This window comes from Arvicanthis niloticus, chromosome 16 (genome assembly GCF_011762505.2).
Source record: "Arvicanthis niloticus isolate mArvNil1 chromosome 16, mArvNil1.pat.X, whole genome shotgun sequence".
In the NCBI taxonomy this organism is placed as follows: Eukaryota; Metazoa; Chordata; class Mammalia; order Rodentia; family Muridae; genus Arvicanthis; species Arvicanthis niloticus.
Genome location: NC_047673.1, coordinates 30,406,796 through 30,431,132, shown reverse-complemented (window position 1 = coordinate 30,431,132; position 24,337 = coordinate 30,406,796). Strand labels below are relative to the sequence as shown.

General features: G+C 35.0%; 1 protein-coding gene across 2 annotated transcripts in view; it reads left to right on the top strand.

Annotated features, from left to right (window-relative positions):
- Positions 1-4,200: 4,200 nt before the first annotated feature.
- Positions 4,201-24,337, top strand: part of Msr1 (macrophage scavenger receptor 1) — a 59,700-nt gene continuing 39,563 nt past the window's right edge. For both annotated transcript variants that reach the window (XM_034520314.2, XM_034520313.2), the window contains exons 1-4: positions 4,201-4,352; positions 13,249-13,354; positions 14,934-15,047; positions 23,285-23,694. In XM_034520314.2, the coding sequence (XP_034376205.2) occupies positions 4,254-4,352; positions 13,249-13,354; positions 14,934-15,047; positions 23,285-23,694 (729 nt within the window). In that variant the 5' untranslated portion in view covers positions 4,201-4,253. The remainder of the gene's footprint in view (positions 4,353-13,248; positions 13,355-14,933; positions 15,048-23,284; positions 23,695-24,337) is intronic.

Genomic DNA, 24,337 nt, shown 5'->3' with positions numbered 1-24,337 from the left:
ACAGTAAAATGTCTAAAGGAGACAAATACAAAATGTGGGATTTGGGGTTCAAGTAAGGAGTCCATGCTTTCAAAAAAAATCAGTTTCTATGTATCGGTTATATTCCCACAACTTTGAATGTTCTCTGGACTTGTTTTTTGTTGTTGTTGTTTTGTTTTGTTTTATTTTTTGGTTTTTTTTTTTGATAATTCTATAGAGTTACAGTATTCAGTTGGAAATATATGTCCATTTCAGCATTCTTAAGTTCTATATTAAGTCAGAACTCATTTGTTTGATTCCAGAACCCACAAATATTACCTAAAAATCATATATATATGTCACAACTTACATATTTTATTTTATCATTTTTAATTCTGTATTTGGGTGTATGTATATGGGTTAGCTCATGTAGGTGCAATTTCTGTGGACAACAGAAGAAATCATAAAATCCTAGGAGTTAGGATTTCATGTGATTCTGTAGCAAGTGACATAGGTGCTGGTAATCAAGCTTGTATCATATGGACAAGTAGTGTATACTCATAATTGCAAAGCCATCTCTACAGACCTTTCATGTCATATCTTATCTCTTAGGACTAATGACTAGTTGAAAGGTTAGGCATATATTAGAATAAAAAATATTAAGTATTCTGTTAAGTTCATGATGCCTCTATGACAATGAATCCTGGTGAGCTCAATTCAGCTTTCCCAACCCATTTTCCTAATTATGAACTTTTATTGAATACTAGGCTAATCTTATGCTGCCTTCACTGTCAACACATGTTTAAAGGCAGAAGAGATATAGTGACTAGACCCTTGCCTCATGTACTGATAATAGGTGAGTACCCTATGGCCTGAAGTATGCTCATGTTTTGTTTTTATGTAATATTTCTGATGAAGAATGTACACACCCATCTGTAGGCTTAGATTTTTTAGTATTTATTCTAATAAGTATTCTTAAGTGCTTCAACCTCCCTTCTAGACAACTGATCAAAGGGAAGGGAAAAGAAAGATTAATAGGAAAAGGGGGAGGTGGACCTGTTTAGATATAGTTCTTTGGGGTGATTCCAAACCAAAATCAGTAGCGAGAGCCTAGTCCAATAGGCAAACAAAAACTAATCAGTAGCAGCAGCTCAATCCAGAAGAAACTACCAAGGCTTTACCTAATTTGCAGGAGTCTGCAGAAGTAGCAAGAAGCAGCCAGAATACCACAAGAAGTTTTTTTTGATACTTTTCTCTTTATTAAGTCACAAGGAGAAAAAATAAGCAAAGATCAACAAAGACCAAAAAAGCATTGCAAGGCGAACCAATGCAAGAGTGCCATTTACTGTTGGTTGGGTTATACTCAAACTCTTTCCAATCATCACACACCCTCTCATGTGTCTGCTTCAGCAAAATATCTTCCCATGTATCTGTTTCAGCAAAACATTCTCTTATACATCTGCTTCAGCAAAATGTGAATTTGACACAACTGAATCCCCAAAGAAACCAGAAATTTCCATTTCACCCCTCTATGGTCAATTTGTGGACCTAAGATTAAGAAATAATATATTTTGGGACATTCTGGAATCAGTACAGTCTACCTGCTACCTCTGATAACTCAGAGCTCAAGGCTCTTGAAATTTTACTTCAGTACATCTTAAAGCCATACTTCTTTTTGTGAACATTTAAGTTTTGAATAGAATGGGTGGGATTGGGACATTGTTCCACAGTACACATGAGAAACTCAGAAGACAGCTTGAAGAAATCAGCTCTTGCCTTCCACCAATTGGATCCTGGGAAACAAACTTAGGTCATCAAGGGTAGTGGCAAACACAGTTATCCTCTGAACCATCTCCTTGGCCTACCACACTGTGTTGATCAGGCCTGAGAAAATAAACAGTATCACATTTCTCATCTCTTCCATGGTTTAGATTAACCTTTGGTTTAAGTTTAGTCTTTTCTCTCTGGTTTCCAGGTAAGGAGTTTTTAATATATCATATTAAATAATATTTAATAGATAATATACTATAACACATCATAAAATTGTATAAACAAATATGATTACATAGAAACAAAATATATATAGGGAATATTTTTGTAGGTAGGAGAGATTTACAATTAGATTAACTAGAGGATGAAGAAATAAAGTAGAAATGAAATATATATGTATATATATATATACATATACATGTATATGTAAATATATAAATGTTATAGATAGACTAAAAATCAGCTGACCCTAGTCTAGAAAATCCCATGAAAATAGAAAATTGGAACGTCATCATAATTATGTGACTTCTTAAGTGTGACGTTTACAAACTTGTAGTATTAACAGGTTATCTACATTTAACAATATAGAAAGTCTTTTTCCTGAAACAAGATCTCACTAGATGCTTTCTAGACCTCAGACTCTGTATCTTCCTCCTTCAGTCTCCTGAGTTCTAGAGTCATAGGCCTCCATTACAATTCCTGGGTAGCATGTGATTATTGTACTACAGATACCATAGGTCCCATGCTTTATATTCAGATTTCCTCACAAATAAGAATAAAGAAAAGCGAATGAGATCTGGTGTCAGTTTTCAGTTCCTCTTTCTCTAAAATCTTGAGAAACTTAAGCCATGTGGTTATGAAATAGTGCAGCAGCCTTCATGCTAGTTCAGTGTGGAAGGAATCATGATTCTACTTTTTGGGTAAAGCTTCACAGCTAGAAATTATACACTACTTTTAAATGCTTCTTTTACTACTTTTGTTTCAATTTAAAAATTGTGATGCTAGGGATTGAACCAGGACTCCTCGGCTAAAGCTTGACAAATACTCCAACACTGAGTTACACCCCTGCCCACTTTTAGCCTTTTATTAGTTACATTAGGGATGGATTCACCATACTGTTATTGTATTCCCCAAGGTCTGAGGGGAGGCACCCAATGGAGATCTCTAATTTGGGTTCTCTCTTTGCCTAATGTTTAGCTGTGGGTCTCTCTGGATCTGCTCCCATCTGCTACTGCAGGAAGCACCTCTGATTATAATTGCTAGGGGTACCTAGCAATCTATGAATATAGTAGAATATCATAATAGTAGAAGACAGCAGGAAAATACGATCCACTGAATGAACTAAGCAAGGCTCATAGGAGCTGAAAGAGACTAAAGCAGTAATCACAGAGCCTGCATAGATCTGTACTGAGTCCTTTGCATACATATCATACATATCATCGTTTTGTAACTTGGTGTTTTGTGGGACTCCTAACAGTGGGAGTTGGGGTGTCTCTGACTCTTTTGCCTACTCTTGGGACCTATTTCTCTTCTACTGAGTTGCCTTGCTTAGCCCTGCTATGAGAGTTTGTGCCTAGTCTTATTGTGACTTGTTGTGTTATGGTTGGTTGCTATCTCTCGAAGGCTTGCTCTTTTCTGAAGGGAAATAGAGGGGGGGTGGATTATATGAAGAGTGGAGGTGTGTGAAGGGAAGAGTGTAGGAAGGAGAAACTGTGTTAAAGATGCACTGTATGATATTATAACAATAATAATAGTAATAATAATATTTAATAATAAAAAGAAGAGGAGGAGGGACAATTCTTTCTGTTTGGAGCACCAATAATTGCCTGTGGAACATAAGTAACATATCACTTTAAGGAATATTATCTGTAAAATCTTAATAATGCAATATTAAATTTTTAAGTGGGTTATACTTGAACTTCAGAATATAACTGAATGGATAAGGAAAATGTACAAACCTCTGACCACGTGTCAGAAGTTAGAAGGTTTTGCTTTCCCTTGAGCTGGCTTTCCAGCCTTCTTTATATTTCAGTATGGTCCTATAAAATGCTGAAACGACTGAACCAAGGGCGTTTCAGAGAGAGCTGAAGTGAGCAGCAGCACCCTTGCTCACCTTGGGTCCATGCTGTATCCTTTCCTTGTTTTGCTCTTTAGGCTCTTGTTTCATTCTTTGTTATAAATACAGGGGGGTAAGAGTGATAGAAAACAAAACATGGTATATTTCCCAACACTGTACGACTGGAAGAAGACACAGTGTGAAATAATGAATGCTGTAGAAGTCACACATAGCTTATTAGCCAGGGATGGCTGGTGGCATGTCAATTTTGTACCCTGCTCCAAAATTCTTGCTCTTTTTTTTTTAACTTCTCTTTTTTTTCCCCAATATGCTTTAAGGAAAGGGAATGAGTTATCTGACAAATTTAGATTTTGCTAACTTGTGCATTGATGAGAAGGCTATTGAAATACAATTCAGAGAAAGATTTTCAACACACACAACTGTGTCATTTCCTTTCCTTGTGGGCCAGATGCTGAAATACTATGTGATAAAGATTTTAGGTTTCAATTGTAAAGAGAGGGAAGTGGATAAATCAGTGCTGCCTTCTTTACCAGCAATGACAAAAGAGGTATAGTTTAATTTATTTCTTCTTAAAATTACTTGTGTTGATGATGTGAGCCTACTCTTGTACAAGTGTGTGTGTGTGTGTGTGTGTGTGTGTTGACAGAGAGAGAGAGAGAGAGAGAGAGAGAGAGAGAGAGAGAGAGAAGCAGCAGCAGACAGAAGACAGAGTATCTGATCCATAATTTCTAGTAAACCACTAATAGTTTAGATTTTTTAACACGTAAAATGATAATAAAAATTCTTGCCACTGTCTTCATTGGTAAAACTATAATACATATGCACAAAATAAACTACTTTGTAGTCAGATTAGCAAACAACTTTGTCACATAACTACGTGTGTTTTGCTAAAATGCTGGCTCTGTTTAAAGTATAATAGGTTAGTATGTTTCCTTACCATTTTCTTCATGTGACATTTCTGGCTTTAAACTGATTGCTGTATTAATATTTTCTTGCTCAGAGAGTAAATAGTGGTTGAGTCTCTTCTGCTGCAACAGTCTGAGTTACATACGAGGAAGAAATACAAAGAAAAAATACAGTTTATTTCATAAGACGTTCTCAATTCAAAGCATATGCCCAAGCAGAACTAATATAATTTGGGCTTCTTCCATAGAGCAAAATTGGTTTATGTAACTACTATGCAAATGGGTGGAGTTATAGCTTTAAAGGTAGAAAAAAAACTATAAAAAATCTTTGTGAAGATGTTACAATTTAGGGTGATTTGGATGGATGAGTAAGACTTGCACAGCATAAAATTGGGCTGGTGTTATCACTGGCCATGTGGAACTGTGGCAGAAGAGTCACAGAGCTGAAATGATGAATATTTGGGGCAATAGCAGGGAGCTCACATTGTATGAGTACACTGTCTGCTTTCAAGCCCGATGACCCTTACTTTCAGCTATATAACATTGAGTAAGCACCTAAGCCATTTATGTCTTAGCTTCCTAAGGGAATCAGTCTATAGGGCTCACAGAAGTGCCTTGAAGCTAAAATAAGCACTCATAAAATAATACAGAATTGTAAAAAAATGCTGATGCGATGTATTGCTGGCTTTCTCTGTATTAGGCAAGCTTAAAAATTACTTCAGTCTTCATAGTATAAGTGTACATTGATAGTATATTAGCATTTTACAAATGTAAAAATTATCCAAAGCTCTTCAAATAATTCCTGCTTTCTTAAAGTCATTTACCTAAAAGAGTGGTCATTCATCTTTCCACTTAGGACCAGTTTGCTAAGGTTTTTATTATTTTTTTTTTCTGTTTTTTTTTTTTTTGAAAATTTTATAGAATATATTTTGATCAGACTCTTTTCTGTCACTTTTGATGTTTTATTCAAACATTGATGTTTTTTCTACTTCACTAGCAAGGATGATTGTCACTACCATAAGGTTCAGTCTTAAACAGGGATCTTCACACATTCATTTTTAGCATTGCATACACAAATATACTAACTTTAAAGGTGATATGAATTATCAGCTACCTATATTAAAAGCAGAGTTTTAATTTAAAAGAATAAGGAACTGTTATGTTGGAGTAATTTACCCCACTGTTAAGAAAAAATGACTAAAAGAAGATCGTGACCATTATAAATGCACATTTATCTTAGAAGAAATGATGTGCAGAAATAGAAAAAGACAAATGTCCAGACACATGGTCAGAGGTCTCTTATCCAGCTGCTTAGAATGCCAAAGTAGTCAGACAACAAGATGTAGATGTTTCCATGCTAGAGAGTAAGTTCAAAGCCAGTCTGAACAATTTCAGTAAAATCTTGTCTCAAAATGAAAAGTAAGAGAGTACTAGGGTCATAGTTTACCTGTGGCACCTTTACTGAGCAGAGATTTATTTTTAAGTCCAATGCTAGGACTGTGAAACAATCAAAAAATATCAAATAGTAAATAGATGCTAGTCACACATAAAGTCCTTACTTAGTTACACATAGGTATAAGAAAGCTTCCCTAGAGTGTCCAAGCAATGGATATGAACAGGCAATAGCTGAGAGACACAGTAAACAATAAATAATTTCATGGAAATATCTCTTCCACACTAATTATAAACAGGGAAACAAAGATGTATTAAAATATCACAACTATCGTTCATATCTAAATAATTCTCTGATGGTGATTTACAATTTTCACACTCACACATTATTCAAATACATATGGGTATTATATCTTCTTTCTATATCCAAGACATTCGAAATAGTTTTCATTTAGTCTAGTACTTCAACACTGGTCCAAAATCAAACAGAAAAATATCAAAAGAATAAGTTTAATTAACCACAGTAGCTATGACATTATTTATATAAGTAAAATCATGAGTTCCTGAAAAGGGGTGGTCATAAACACCAATGGTTACAGAAATGAGTTACTCACATTTGATTAAATATTATACAGTTCATTATCTTTAAATTTGAAAAGACCATTCAAAAAAAAGAGAGAAAAACATGATTTTTAAGGAAAAAGTGTCACAGCAATCAATATGCACATTTCAACACCCACTGTGTAAATGCAGAACTATAAACAAAGATTCCAGTGTCCTGTGATGAATGATGGATTTTATGGTGTTAAAGTGGCTGGATGGTAGAAGTAGAATTTTATCTCGGCTTTCATGTCACTACATTGTTTTAATGATAACACGCCTGAAAATGAAGACTGTGGTTAGTGTTAACCTCCGAGTTCCTTCATATGGCTTTCCTGTTGCTGCCTCCATGAACATTTGACCCTTCATAAAAAGCTGATGTGGCAGAGATGTGTCTTGATTCTCATGAGAACACACTGTTGGTAGATTATACAACCTCAAAGGATTTCACAATTCTTTATCAGGATAAAGACGTGGGCTGGGAAAAGTTGCTTTATGTGAAATTATTTGTCTCTTAACTTGGAAATTACATTTAAGGTCATAGAAAAAATGTTTTAAAACTGTTCACAGACCGCTAACAAGGACTTGTCTCTGTCTATATTCTTATATTTCCAAAATAATAAAATAATAATAATAATAATATCAGACGAAGACAGAAATAATCTGATAAATCTAATAATAAATTTCTTTGAAGCGAAATGAAATGTACTAATGATATCTTTTTTGTCAGGTAACTAAGTTCATGCAAGTCAGAGAAACATTTTCCAGTATATAACAAGTTCTTTTTTAAAAATTGTATATGTGTGAAATTTGAACTTTCCTTGAGTAAAGTTTCCTTGAGGAAAAGATACATAGATCTGTGAAAAATAGTCACCCTAAAAATATGTTTTCTTTTCCATCTGTGTAATTTTTTCATTTTAATTTTTTGTTGTGTTTTTAATTTTTTGGCTCTTAGGATCAAACACAGAGACTTGCACCTGTTACATAAGCATTGAGATCATCAGGGGAATAAGTGGGGGAGATGACAGGTCCAAAGCTGGGCCAGAGCTGGGCTCTGGTACACTCACAGTCAAGGCATGGGGCAAGACTCACTAATACACTTGTGATCATTTAAGAGTCTGTGGGAGGAAGATTGCAAAGACCAGACTGGCTCACATAGTGATATGTTGTCTCAAAACAAAACCAAAATCAGCCAGAAAATAGCCAAAGGGTTGTTTATATCTTGAAATGCTGGATTATTCTTTTCTCAGCCACTAATCCAGCTTGTTCTTGGGTTTATGTTTCTCAGGTTTGTTTTCCTGATAAATATTGTCTACATACCTGTAACTCTCTAACTCTCTGTCTGTCTTTCTCCCTCTTCCTCTCTCCCTCTCTCCCTCCCTCCTTCCCTCCCTTCCCTCTCTTCCTTCCCTTTTTCCCATCCTCCCCTCTCCCTCCCTCTCTGCCCCCTCTTTTCTCTCTCTGTTTCTCTCTCTCTCTCTCTCACGCACGCACGCACGCACGCATGCACGCACGCACACACACACACATAAACACACACACACATGCCTTAAAGGGCTAAAAACTACAGACAATAAAGTGAGAGAAATCTCCCAACATGTGACAAAAGCTTTGTTGCTTCTGTAACTCATGAAGTTTTTTTTTTTTTTTTTTTTTGTCATGAATTCGAATGTTTATTAAAGGCATCCCAGCAGTTCTATTGCTGAAACCAGATGTTGCCCACAGTGATTAAAAACTCTACATCTACTTTCAGCAAACACATTCATAATGTACACAGAACAGTGGTTGTAAATGAGAACACTGTGTTTTAACAAAAACACTGGGATGCGGTCAGGATTGTTATAAGCTGGTGTACACCTACCCGCACTCCTACCATCTTTGTGAGATCAACACTTACCAGAGTATCTTGCCAGTCCTTCCACTCATTTCAATATCATTGTGTCCTAATTGCCTGTGGCTTCATGAACTCAGGGGGGAGGGTAGTACACATAGTAGGTAAAGGATAGTTCATCTATGCAAACACAAGAAAGCCATCATCCATGCTGGCTGAAGACATTCAGGAGGGCCTGCACTGAGGTCAAACATATTTCTATCAATAACATCTCAGCTATGCCTTTTAAATAAGCCCAGCACATTTTTGTTTCCCAGGGGGAGTTGAGCTATATTGTAATCATACTTTGGTTTATGAGAGCATAGACATTTTAGCAGTTGAGAATATCACTGAAAGGAAAGCGGAGATGCAGTGATATATGAGCTGTTACGAGCGTTTAGAGGGAGAAACTAGGTTAGATAAACATCCTCCAACCTAAATAACTGCCCCTCCCCCCAAAATCATTTCAGAAAAAGTCTGATAAAGTGTCCCTGAAAGTGCCAGTAGGCCAGTTGAGAGTGACAAAATGCAAAAGAATGCAGGGGGGACCAGGCAGAGGCATCCATCCATCTGTGTTCCTCAGCTCTAAAGAGCAAGCCTGGCTCTGGGTTCCAGGGATGAAACCGAAAATGTATAAAAAGAGGAAAATGAATTCACAGTTTTAGTCAAAATATTCCAATCAGGCTCAAACTTCCTTATATTAGTGTTCTGACTTCTGGAAAGGTTGAGGCAAAGCTAGGAGAAATGTATCTTGATTGTGCTGGAAGCTCAGGCTGTTGGAGCAAGAAAATAAGCCTGTCTCAGAGTGTCAAGGGAAGGCTTTGGGAATATACGCAGTCTCAAGTCATTGCAACACACACATACACACATACTCACAACCATACACAGCCACACACATATACACATATGTAAATAGACACACACACGCATATATATATACATGTATATATGTATATGTGTGTGTCTGTGCATGTGTATATATGTGTGTGTGTGTAAATATACATATGTGTGTATGTATGTATATGACCAATTGACCAATTGAATTACTAAGTTCTTGTGGGGCCTACTGTGTTAATACAGGGTCAAAGATGCCAGAGAGACTGAAAATAAAGCCAAACCCCCTTAGATTCTAAATCACAAATAAACATCCTCAAGAATTTCTGTCTTCAAAAGAACTTACCTCTGCAGTCCACTGGTTTTCTAAATATTCACCTCACTTGGCAAACAAAAACTGACAAAAACTTTGTGAGCTTAAAATCTTAGAAAATCAAATAAAATCATGGAGTGCTTATAATTATAATAATTAATATATTAATTAATTATAATGTGTATTCAAAGTTCCAGGGTGCCTGAAGCTCTGGTGGTATAATGTTGAACAAAGCACACATGTATCTGCCAGTCCATAGAGTTTATTCTCTAGACGTTTTTTCAGGTACAAATATTTTTATTTTAATTCATACACCTTCATACATGTAAAAATGAGTAGATAGCCTACAATGTTTCCTTTGTATTTAAGCAAAAATGAACCCATATTTACTTGTTTGGAGAAGAACCAGTAACAGCCTGTAAACAAACAAAAAAACCTTAGTGAACAGTGTGAATAGGATTTTTTTCTACCGCATTCATCCCCACCTGAGCTCAAAGTCACAAGTTTTATCCACTTGGCCATAGTCTTTTCGAATGTGTCTTTGAAGTGATTGTAGAGCTGTTTTATTGTTAACTGTTTTGTTTCTTTGCTCATTTGTTTTGCTTGATGGGTAAAATCATTGTCCACATTTCCATCATGGATTAAAAGAGGGGAAACAAGGAAAGCCTGGATCCAATGTCTGGTCCAAACCTTCTTCCTCCACAGTCAATCCCCAGGGCTATTTGTTACTTATGTACTTAATTGTTTGCTTATCTTGTGAGAGTCGCACAGTATGGCCCAGGCTGGTGCAGCATTCCTCTTGCCACTGGCTCCCAAGTGCCAGGATTATAGGCAGGCGGTGAGGTTGCAGGCATGCGCCACCATGCCTCACAGTTGGTCATTTTAATCTTTTTGTGATGGAGCTCTTGCTCCGCTTCTTACAGGATCTACAGCATCCTAAGTGTTGCAAAATGTTTACTTGATTTGGGCTTTTCCTTTCTTTTTCAATTTTGCCTTACCTGAAAAAAGAGAAGTTTGGGGTCCTCCACTTTCCTTTCCTTATCCCCTTGTCCCAGTGGCAAATCCTGTAAAGATCACAATCCTCAGACTGAACAACTTAAGATTTGTTGAAACCGATTCTCAGCAATGATCAATGCACAAAGGTTGCCTGTCTGAGCGGCCGAATAAATAACCCCCTCGGCCATAGTTTTAGAAATTTATCGACAGGGTTTAGTCACATCCTTGCTAGTCTATGAATCTTCCAAAGCAGCAAGTGCCTTTAGATATGAGTGATGGTCCTTCATGCCCAGCCCAGGCTGGAGGGCTGCTTCCTGACCCTGCTGTGAATTCAGTTAAAACTGCAGCAAACACATCTCTCAGTAATGGAGGGCATAAAGAAAGATTAGATGATGTTGGATTCTTCCTAAATTAGTCAACCTGCCTGGACCCACAAAACGTTATTCCATTTATCTTCAAGAACAGTGCCTGTAAAATACAGATCGTTTGCCCACAATCAGCACCATTTATTGAAAATTTATTAGAATCTTACATTATTTTATTAGTTTCTTTTATTCAATTACACTTATTTTCAAGTAGAATTTCAAACCCTACAATGTAGTTAATGGTAAAAGGGCTATAGCATAAAAGTCTGAGTGAGACCTTGATTTTAATGCCTAACACTACAAAGAAAAGAATAAAAAAATTAAAGAAACTTTGTATTTTAATTAAATTCATTTGTTTCAATGTAAAAATTAATATGATTAGATTTATTTATTTTTTATACATGAAACTAAGCATAGGACCTGGCACATGCTTGGTAAATGGTTTAGAACTGACCTAATCTTGGTATTAATTAAATCTGTGAAATATAAAACTGTAACCATTAGTGAGTGTTATATGATATTTTGATGTTTCATATGCACTTCATCATATGAAAATAATGTTTAACATTTTCCTTTGTTGGAAACTTTCAAGATTCTCTTTGCCACCTTTTGAACATGCAATACAATGCTGACATGTGTAGTCACCGGACGGTGCAATATCAGACTAGACTCGGCTTCTCTCATAGATGACTTGGTACCTATCGATCTAGAATTGTAAATTATTGACCCTCTCAGTTTATGGATCAGGAAGTCTGGCATTGTCGTCCATGGAGCACTTTATGAAGACATTCAAGGCCTTTGATACTTGTCAATAGAAATAAAAGCATAGATTGTTCAGTAGAATGTGGACTGAACTTGAATAACAAAGAGCAGATTTATATTGTGTAATACAAAAACCTAAAAAAAAATACAATACAAACAGAAAAACCAGAAAGAATAGGAGAGAGAGAAGGAGAAAAAGGAAGAGGGCAGGAAAGGAAGGAGAGAAAGCATGACGGAAGGGACGGAAAGAACATTAACTTTTGCCTGGTTTAGGGAACATTTCTTTCTACTGGGTTGCTTCATCCAGCCTCTATGTGAAGTAATGTGTCTAGTCTTATTGTAACTCATTAGCCTGTGTTCAGTTCATATCCTGGAGATGCCTGCTCTTTGCTGAAGGGAAAGGTGGAATTGATCTGGGTGAGAGGTGTTGGTGGCAGTTACTGAGAGGAGAGAAGCGATGGAAGAATAAATTAATTACCAAAGTAAAAGCAACAACAATCAAGGAGAAAATTTACCTTTTCCTGTGTATTTAAATCTAGGGACCTGACCATATCTTTCTAAATTGATAAACAGATGCCTTGGAAAGGAAATCTGGCTCACTAAGCTACATTTAATAAATTCAGTCCAGAAAGTCACCGGAAATATTTGTTCCCAACATGTGTAACTATTTGTTCTAAGGGAAGTCATGCTTTCTCTCCAGCTAGTTACTTTTTGTCACTTGTTTTTTTTGTTTGTTTGTTTGTTTTTTTAAATTAGGAAAGTAAGACTCCTCCTCCTCACATGCAAATGTCACACATCTGTACATACAGATGTCTCTCTACAGAGAACAACACAGCAATGAGTCCTCAAGAATGCGACCTTTGAAATCTGTTTTCCATGGCTTTGCCGTGTATGTCTGTGCATGTTTGTGTGCATATGAATGTGTGTCTGGAGGAGGTGCAACTGAACATATGTGTAGTTTTATGTGGATTCCCAAAATCAATGATGTATATTTTCTTCTATTGCTTTGATCCATATACTTTGAGGCTGGATCGCTCATTGTGCACTAGACTCACACTAGTTGGCTGTACTGACTGGCCAGAGTAGTACTGGAGATTCTCCTGTCTCCATTTCCAAGCACCAGGACTACACTATTTATAGCTTCTCAGGGAGTGCAGGTATTCATACATGAGTTGAAGGCATCCCATTGGCATCTATCTCCCTCATCCCATAAATTTGATTCTTTAAAATCTTAAATAGAAAGTCATGAGAAAGATTAGTATAGCCCTCTATATAATGTGTATATTTAATCAGACATTTTTCTTGCTAAAAATTGAATCTTAATTATAAATATTAACCTGAAACACCATGAAAACCAACCTTAGCCATTATATATGGCATTCCTGTATTCTACATGTGTTTTATAGATGATAGAGAAGCAGAGGCTCTGCTCTCATGAACCAGAGGATGCTGACTGCTACTCAGAATCCGTGAAATTTGACGCACGTTCTATGACAGCATCTCTTCCTCAGAGTAAGTATAAAATGACAGGGTGACACAGGTAGCTGTTTGGGTGGCTTAAATCACTAGAGATTTATCTGTCTGTCTGTCTGTCTGTCTGTCTGTCTGTCTGTCTGTCTCCTCACAGTTCTTTGTTCCAGAAGTCTTAAATGAAGGTGTCTAAAGGGTTATGGGTCATTTAAAGGCCATGTCTTCTCCCAGCTTCTAGTGGTTTCTGACGGTTCTTCATGGTCCTGGCATTTGACTGCATCACTATCCCCTCTGCTTCCTGCTTCAAAGGGATTGATTATTTTCCTGTGTAACAGTTTGCTCTTTTCTCTTGTTATAAAGATCCAACCATTGTATCAGAATTACCCTCATACCACAAGACATTATTTACACTCGAGTAATCTGTACTGACCCTGGGTTCCAATTAAAATCACCTTCATATTATCTCGAGCTAGCACTTCTTCATATCTTTTAGAGAAATAAAATCTCACTTGCAACGGATGAATCAGATTCTGACAAGAACACACACACACACACACACACACACACACACACACAAAAAAAAAAAAAAAAAAAAAAAAACCAAAAAAAAAAAACAAAACCCAGTGACCAGCATCATCTGTTTCATTTTAAGGTGACAGGACAGCCTACTAACCCTTGATGCCCATATCTGAGAAGATTGGTGAGAAGGAAGAGTTAGATATTTTAGATGAAAGAAACAGCATGCAAAACCTTCAAGAATCATGCATGAGATTAGATACATGAGTTCAAATCCAAGCCTGTAGATAAAACTCAGATGTCACTGTTTATATGTGTAATTCCAGTTTTGGAAAAAAGGAGACTGAAAGATCCCTGGGGATTTGGGGGCAGCTGGTGTAATTGAATCTGGGATTTCTGGGTCCAATAAGAGAACTTTTCTGAAATATGAGGTGCAAGGGACAGTGACAAGAAAACTTGGTCTTCTGGAAGACTTGGGTTTGGATCCTAGCATGCACATGTCGACTCAAAACCATCTATGACTCCCGTTACAGGTGATCTGACCCCTGACCTCCACATGCTCCAGACACACACGTAGTACACAAACAGGCTTTATGTTTACTCAGCCTGAAGTAGAGACAATTTCAGCTTGTGTGTATTATGGGTTGTTCTTTTAATTTTCCGTGAGAGCTTCTCTCTCAAAAGTGAGGAGTGGAGGCCAATGGAAGAAGACATCCCAAGCACTGACCATGAACATACACAAAAACTCACACGCCCTCAGAATAAATATATAATCTATTAATTTTTTCTGTGTCTTGTATAGCCCCACTGAAGTCAACATGCCATTATAGGAATATGTATTCTATGTAAATGCATGCCAAAAAGAGAAGTACAGTTACTACATTCTGATCTATCCACAGGATATGTAAATCATTTTTGTCTCACAAAAAAATTGTATGTTACATTTAAATTTTGTAAGATACACAAATATAAAAATCATATCTAATTATGCTCTCTTACTTGTGTGACAAGCTGATTCTTATCTCCTGCGCCAATTACAAAGATTGAAATCAAGGTTTTTAATAATAGTCTGGTATTTGTTCTGTTTTCTTTTGTTTTGTTTTAGACACTAAAAATGGCTCCTCCCTTCAGGAGAAATTGAAGTCCCTCAAGGCTGCCCTCATCGCTCTCTACCTCCTTGTGTTTGCAGTACTAATACCTGTTGTTGGAATAGTGACAGGTACTGTATCCGAGAATTTTGAAACTTCATTCATCTGCTTATTGAGAAACCAGAGCTATAGCAGCTGCTATAAGTCCGTAAAGAAACTTGATATGCAAAACTTTCCTCAATTTCAACAAATTCAGTGGAAACAGATTCTATAATGCTAAGTAGAAACCCTTTTAATTTTTTTCAAACAGAATGTAAGAGAGTAAAATAAAAATGTTGACATAAAGATGATAGACTAGGTTTATGTCTGTCCTTCCTCTCTCTTTCTCTTCCCACGAACTCCTCCCCTGTCCCTCTGTTTTTCTCAAACCATTGTATATTATTCTTTATTGTTGTATATATACAAGATATACATATAAAGATAAAGATATATCAATTTGTAAACTGCCTCTGGGTTTATTATGTGTTGCTTAAATGTATATGCATTTAGGTCTGACCTCTTGAGATTGGATAACATATCTGGAAATTCATCCCTGCAAATGATTGATTCTTTACCAGAAGCCATTAACTGCCTATAGCCAGCTCTTCATCCAGGGGTAGGGCCTTGTGAGATTTATTCCGTCTATACTGAAATGTCAATTGGTGTTATCATTTTCAGGTCTTTTCCTGTTGATCACATTGTTGACATTTTATTAGTGCAGATCCTAGGCATACACAGAAGATACCATCTCTCAGTAGATACCCTGGTCCTCTGACCCTGACAGTCTTTCTGTCTTCCTCTTCTGTGATGTTCACTGAGCCTTAGATGTACAGGTTGTGTTGTCAGTGTATCAATTCGGGATAGGTATACCACAGTCCTGTTCTCTAGATTTTGGCGAGTTTTTTGGACTTCTGCAATAATCTCGGTCCATAATGGGGGAAATATTCTCTGATAAGATGTGAGAGTTACACTTATCGCTGTTCACAGATAGTATTTAGGATGCAGTTAGAAATGTCACTGCTGTGAAGAAATGTTAGTAGTACGTTCTCTCGTCTAGGTTTACAGTATTAGGCATCATGAGCAGGAGGGAATATTGTCACCGCAAGTGGCAAAATTTTATTTAAATTGTGTGTGACTCTGTGTGTATATGTGTGTTTTTGTATGCATGTTTGTAATTATGAGCAAACATAAAATAATGCATATGATATATTTTCATTTACTTAGGATGTTGCTAACTTATTTCAAAGTTTTACATATATCTTCAATGTGTACTGGTAGACATGACTGAGACTAGATTCTCTTCTTGCTTTTGCAAATGTTAATGCATTGGAATCTTACACTGCAATTGTTCATTACTGCAACATGTAAATGTAATTGAATTTTTATATTGAATTTCTCTAGTCTCTTTTTATTTTGTTTTAAAGAAAGTATTGGTGCATTTCAGACTATTTCAAAATTATATTATACTCCACAGTTTTGTATACTTCTGGTGATGGACAGCAATGGACAGCAGCGCTCCTGAAGTTCCAGTTAGTATATAATAAAAATTTCCCTTAAAAGAGAATGAAGTTAACATAATGATTCTTTAGCATGTCTCCAGCACCTTATAATGCATGTGGAGAAAATAATACTCTGTTTCTGAAGTACTTGTCAGTATAAAAACAAGCATCGTAATTTACACTCACAATGTCTCTCCTCAAATAAAACATGCCTGTTTTACAGAAAGCTTTACATATCAAGTGTGGAAAGCAGACACGAATATTGTATCATAACTATATCTAGTTAATATGCTTCACATGCTGTAATCTAAAATATATATCAACAATAACACAACAACACCTATTAGGATTTTATGCTACTTGGGTTCTATGTTATATTGTCCAGGAAAATATTTCTCTAAGAGGTCTACTTGAACTGGAGATAACAATCAAATGAATGTTTTTTTGTTTGTTTGTTTTGCTTTTTTTGTTTGTTTTTTTGGCGTTTTTGTTGTTGTTGTTGTTGTTGTTGTTGTTGTTGTGGATACACTCTATCCCTTTTCCCAGGCTAGCTTCTAATTTGCTTGTAGCTAAGAATGACTTTGAATATCTAGTCTTCCTGCCCTTACCTCTGAGTGCTGAGTTTAAGGTATCAACAGATTTAGTTTACATGGTGCTAGAATTAAACTCAGGGCAACCTGAAGGCTAGCAAACCATTTTATCACCTGAACTACTTGCCCAAAACAGACATGTTGGATTTTAATTGATATTCAAATTCCCTGGTTTTGCATTCTCTTTTTTCTATACTCCTCCCCACCCCCCAATACATTTGGTATATGCTCATCAAGAGAAACGCTTAGGAAAAGTTCATATGAATATGCATACTAATCTGCCTAAGAAAATGGTCCTAAATGTAAAACCAAGGTTCCTTTGTTAAGGAAAACTTGAGAGAGTATGTCAAAACACATTAAAAATTCTACTCAGGAAGAAAAGCTAAGGAAATTAACAACAATTGTAAAAGCAGCTATTGTTTTATCATTCTGCATCATTTACTATGCCGGAGCAGCAGGCTATAAACTTTCAGCATATCCTCTAATACATCTTTACAATTACCCTTTCAGCAGACACTGTAATTATCTTCATTATCCACACCAGAAGACTGAAACTCCTCGGTAATGGAGCATGTGTTTCCGTCTATGACTTTTTTATCTTAGCCTCTCTTGTGTACTGTCTCTCAGTGCAATTTGGTTATTATAATAAAACATGATTGTCCGGGAAAAAAAAAATCCATGAAAATAGAATTTTCATGTCAACCAAGAGAATATTTCTTTTTAAAAAGCTATTGTTTTAATCATTAAAAATAGTGAAAACAAAAATCCAAGCAGGGCAACCAAAGCAAACAGCGAACAAATGACAGCTATTGAATAAAGGGAAGAGAAGGTTCTAACAACATAGATTTCTCATTTCTCCACAAGCAAGGCAATGTACATGTTGTCCATGTATACATATACATACTTATCTGTAATGTGAAATATATACTTGAATGATGTGACCTTGCTTGGTGTCAACAAATATACACTAGTTAGAATTTGGGTACATTTCATCTCTTTTATGCAAACCACAGTCCACAAAACCTACCTCAAGGACTGTGGACTTGGATAGGCCATTATCAAGCAAGATAGAATCATAAATAATACCTAGACATATAATCAAGTTCAAAGTTCTTGGGCTTTTAGGAAATATTACCAAGTCAAATATTTGCTCTGGGATTGCCAGTAATTGTTTTGTAGTTTTCTGTTTTTTAAAATTATAGTAGGGATCTATTAAGACAAATAGGAAAGAGGAAGTTACAATCTTATAAAATAATATTCGTTCCAAATTCATCAGAATCTTAAGCAGAACTCACTGTGACTGTCATGTACTCAGAAGAGATCATTGTTAATGCATTTATAACTCTTAGTACCAGATCACAATGTCTTTCAAAGAGAGCTAAAATGTATCGCATACACAAACATGATATCAAAAGATTACAGATGTAATCTGCTAAAAGTTATGGTGCAACATATGAATTAGTAGTTGAAGTAAAATGAACATAAAGCTTTCAAATTTAAAGTAGCTAGTACATGAAAAGTTGTTATATTATTCTTGCGGCATATATTATATAATATTTTTCTCAAAGAATGTGAAATATTCCTGACAGAAAATAGTATTATAAGACTGGACCAGGATGAGAAGATATGCTATAGAACTGAAGTGTATAAATTATTACTGAAATACAAAAATCTTTTCTCAAAGTATTATAAATGTTAGATGGGAAAATATATTACTAACATGAAAGAATAAACATGATGTGTAGAATCAAATATCACCAGTTCCCCAGGTATTTGCATAGGACATAAAAGTTTGCTTTCTTCAGTATAAAAATAGAGATATTACAGAATGTCATCTCTCCAGGAAAGGATAAAAAAACTGTGAACTTTTAAAAACATAAACTCTGATATTCTTTTTTAATTTACTTTTGAGATTATAGTATAATTGTACATGTTACAACAATTTCCCTTCTGTTTCCTTCCTCTAAACCCTCTTACATACTCCTGTCTACTCTCCTTCAAATTAATAGCCTCTTTTTCACTATTGTTATTACATGTATATATATGCATATGTATATATATATACATACATGCTATATGTACACATATCTATATATGTACATATATACATATATAACATATATGTGCATGTAATATATATGTAATATATATGCATGTAATAACAACAGCACCAGCTAAATCTGTATAATGTTATTTGCATGTATCTTTTTTTTTTTTTTGCATGTATCTTTTCAGCATTGGCTGTTGACACTAGAAAATCAGTTTGTGTGTTCTTCCTTGGGAAAGATCACCTCTCCTACTCCCAGCTTTTTTAGTTGCCTGTAGTTCTTTATGTAAGGTTAAGGTCTTGTAGACTTTTCCCTGTTCTCTTTGATATGTCCATTGGTGGGTTAAAGTCTATGACCATCATGGTAAAGAGAAAGGGAGGCAGAAGGCAGGTATGGTCTGAGAACTCACATCTTGAGACACAATCATGAGGAAGGGAGAGCTATCTGGAATGGCCCTAGTTTTTTGAAACTTCAAGTCCCACCTTTATTGATATCCCTCTTCTACAAGGTCCAACTTCCTAATTCTTTTCAACAGGTATACTAATCGTAGAAACAAAAATTTAAATACATGAGTGTTTTGATCCTCATTATTAAATTTACCACAGTTAATTGGTTATTACTAAAGTTTGGATTCTAAGGTTCACATATGCATGCTCGGCAAGCCCTATAAAGCTAAGTACTCCAACACTTGAGTTACCCATTTGTAAAGGAAGTAAAATTAGTTTCATTTGTGATTAAGGAGACAAGAAATATTATGTTTTGAAAATGAAACTCATGTCTACCTTCTCAAATGAAAATCCTAGTTCACATAACCTTTTGCAAAAATCAGGTCTCTTTTATGTATGCTGAAAAAATACTTATTTTACTTTATGAAATAAAGGTTGTTTTCAAAGTAAAATTCTATGCTGAAGCAAATAAGGCCTAGGTCTAATAAAATAAAGTACAAATTACTGTGTTTACAAACATAACTCACTTAAGGAAGAAATGTTTTTATATTATACAATATACTAATATATTTATATATTTAATTAAATTATTTTATATAAATTTATTATTAATTTTATTAACCTTAGAAAATAGTCTACATATTTTTATATATTTATTTGCTGTTAATAAAAGTACAAATATTATATTTACACAGATGGCAAAATAGAACCATGAACATTATTAACATATTCAATACCACTGCTTAAAAAGGACGAGCTATAAATGTTAACCCAGGCCATTCTACTCAAATATTTAGTATCTTATCTGATGGCTAAATGAAGCCATGTTTGTCATGGGATAATTTTGAAACAGTATTTAAAGTACTATTTATTTAAGTTTCTTATTGTTAAAGGAAATAATTTCCTCCCCAGTCAATTTTGTTTATTTTTGAAATTATAATTTAGTTACATTTCTTTTTTCCTTTTCTTGTTTTCAAACCTTCCCATCCTGGCTCATCCTCTCTTTCCATCAATTGCTCTGAATACATATGTGTATTTGTATATAAATATATATTCCCAAATATAGCCTGGTGAGTCCACGTAAAGTTACTTGTATGCATGTTGTCAGAGCCGACCATTTGACAATAGATAGCCAGTTGTTATGTTCTTTCCTGGAAAGGGACACCTCTCCTAATCCCAGCATTACCCAATTGACTGGTTCTTTGAATGGGGTTGAGGCCTCATGGGGCTTTTCCTGTGCTTTGATATGTTTGCTAGTGTTGTCCTTGTGACATCTTTATCTAGCTCTATTATCAGGAAGCGATCTTTACTTTTAAATTGTATTTATTTATTTAAATTGATTATTTACTTAGTATCCTCCTTGTTCAGCTCATGTTCAGACAGTCATGTGTGTGAGACTTTACAGATGTATTTTTAGATGATAGTAGGAGACACAATTTTACAAAAGTCCCTGATCTTCTGGCCTTTACAGTTATATATGCCTCCTCTTCTGTGGTGTTCCCTAAGCCTTAATTGTGAGAGTGTTTTGTAGATGTAGTACCTGTGACCTAGCATCAATAATTATTAAATTTGATTTATTGTAATTTTGTGTAGTAGTCTTTGTCTGTTCCAAAAGGAAGTTTCCTGGATGAGGGATTTTTTTTTTTCAGCTATTCAAGTGATGTTTCACACTATAGATGCTCAATAAATAAAACATTAAATTGACAACTGCATAAAACCTTGCTCCCCATTTTGAATTTCGTAAACATGGTGATCTTTGGCAAGTAAATATACTTATATGTCCAACATATTGATGGGTTAAGATATGAAGAATGACTGACATACAATAATTGTGGTCCTGTTATAGATCACATCAAAATTTTGTCATTGATACAAAATTACTAAATTAAGTAAACTATATCACAGAAGAATAAGCACAGAGATATAATGAATTTTAATTGAAATGCACATAACATTTATTGTTAACATAAATAGTAATTAATTAGCAGATATTTCTTTCCCTGAGGGTGGTAGCTACAAGGATCCTGTAAGGTATTCTTTTATGTATGTAATCAGTAGAATTTTATTGATGCTAGCTGCCTGTAATAAGGTCTAAATATTTATTCAACTCAGTCTCAACTTATGTTGAACCCAATAGCATTTTTACATGGTTTAAGCAATCTAACAAGAACAATCAAAGTGACCAGTGAGGCATAGAGAAGGCTTCCAGAATCAGTTTGTTCCAGCGGAAACACAGATTTAATGATAATACTAAGTAGACATTTCTGTTGTCTTATTTAATTCTTAAAACCTCTGAAACACTGGTTGAAACTAGGAAATTCAAGAAATTCATATATAGCTATATATTTAAACATTTTAGCTATGTGGAGATGTACTTTTCCTGCTCTATATTGTCATATGTGGAAAACATTATGCCTTAAACTAACAATAATATAAAAGGAACATATAGACAAAAATATATACATAGTTATAATCTGTTAAGTTTCATTAAATATATTATACTATTATAGAGTAGTGGTAAAATATTTTAGTATTTACTTCATTGTATATAATTACAACATATGTAATTTTATCTTTAAACTTGATGTTTTTGTTTTCCTTCATTTTTTATTTCATTCTATATCATTCTGACAGGATAATTAGCTCATTTAGAGAACATATAACCATTTGCAAACATGTTTCAGCAACTCATTATAGTCCCCAAATTTCATTGAATAGAACGGTTATCCTTGATGATGTGATTCATCACAAGGCTGCTTTTCCAAACATTGAATGTGTATTGAAAGTACAAGCAAACTTAATTTGCGGAATTTCTAAGCAAATCTGGCAGATCCATCATGGGATAGAATGTACTTAACAAATGTTTTTGAATAAGATTTTTAAATTAAAAATAAAAAGTGCTTATAATATGACACTAAATTAAAAGACAGTTTCCAGATTGTGTGATTCTGAGATGAGGAAGGCTACATCAGAAGGATCATTGAGTTTGAGGTTAGAGTGGACTGTATAACATTGTCAAGGCCAAGCTGAACTATACACTAAAGCCCTGTCTCACAAACCAATTAATATAATAATATTATTAATGGAAACAAATATGATTTGATAAATGTACAATCAAATGTTAGACTTTAGTTCAGAATGATAATACATATGGTAAATTATTTTTTCATATTTTCTGCTATGATTAAATATTTTCCAACAGGAGAAAATATTTATAATGCATTTTTAAAGAGAACAAATGTATCTTCCCAATTTCATCGTAGAAAAAATTAACCTAAGGTGACCATTTTCTTGTATCTTCAGTGATGAACCAATAGTTTACCAATCCTGTGGATTACATTAGTCTTCTAATTATTTTGTGTATTGATTTTATAATTGTTATTCTGATATAAATATGTCCAACAGGGTAATTTCAGAAGAGTTGCTTAAAATGAACTCATTTTCTATTATCAGTAAGTAGTCCATGGAGTAGGATATTGTACATTTCAGTCTGTAACATTTTCTCTAATTAGCAGAGAATGGCCGCCAAGAAGACTACTACTCAGCAATCAGAAAGACTGATCGATACTGGATTAAATTCTAACATAAAAATCATAGTGGTGACTATGTGATTGAGTCTAGTCAATGAAACGTAGATGCTTGATTTAAGCTTGTATTCAATATCCCTCAGTGGGATGGAATGCAAAGACAGGGATGATGAGGACAAAATGATATAGGCTAAAATTTTATTTATTTTATTTATTCAGCTCAGCTTGTGAATTGGGAAATGAAGAACTGCTTAGTTGGTTCAGTTAACACAAGTGATACATCTCAAAGTCTGATTGGAAAAGAAAACACCAGTAAAGCAGAAATGAGATTTACAACTGCCATGGAACACATGAAGGACATGGAGGAGAGAATCCAAAGCATTTCAGACTCAAAAGCTGACCTTATAGACACAGAACGCCTCCAGAATTTCAGCATGGCAACTGATCAAAGACTTAATGATATCCTTCTGCAGTTAAATTCCTTGATTTCATCAGTCCAGGAACATGGAAATTCACTGGATGCAATCTCTAAGTCCTTGCAGAGTCTGAATACCACACTGCTTGATGTCCAGCTCCATACAGAAACACTGAATCTCAAAGTCCGTGAATCTACAGCAAAGCAACAGGAGGTAAGCCTTCGGAATGCAATGGCATTGCTGTATTCTAGAACTAAACTACTTGGATATGTATATACATTTGTGTTCCTTAAAATTACCTGGTTTTTTTAACTTTATAATACTACCTCTATGTATGTTTTCAGACTGATGGTTTAGCACTGGACAACCAATTGCTATGCTCTTCCATTGGTTTCCTCAGTTACCTATAGTTCTTTGTATAGGCTTAAACCCTTGTGTGCTTTTCTTCTGTCTAGTTTGGCCCGTTTACTACGTTATCCATGTTCAGCCCACATTTGAGCAGTCATGTTGGTAAAACTCTATGGACATAGTTTTTGGTATTTCTCAGAGACATTCTTACAGAAAACTCCTTGATAATTTCTCTTATGATCTTTCTTCCCTTGCTTCCTCAATGTTCCTTAATCATTAAGCACAGGAGTCTATATCCTTTGGAAATTTACTCCACAACTTTGCATTTTGATTTGTTGTAGGTTTTTTATAGTGCTCTTTATCTGTTGCAAAGAGAATTTCCTGATGACAGGTGAGGACTACTTACATCAGTGGGTATAAGGACCTTACAGATCATATAAGAACTTTATAAATTATTGTTAATGATTATGTTGGTTTAGAGATTAGTGATTCAAGAATTTTCTCCAAT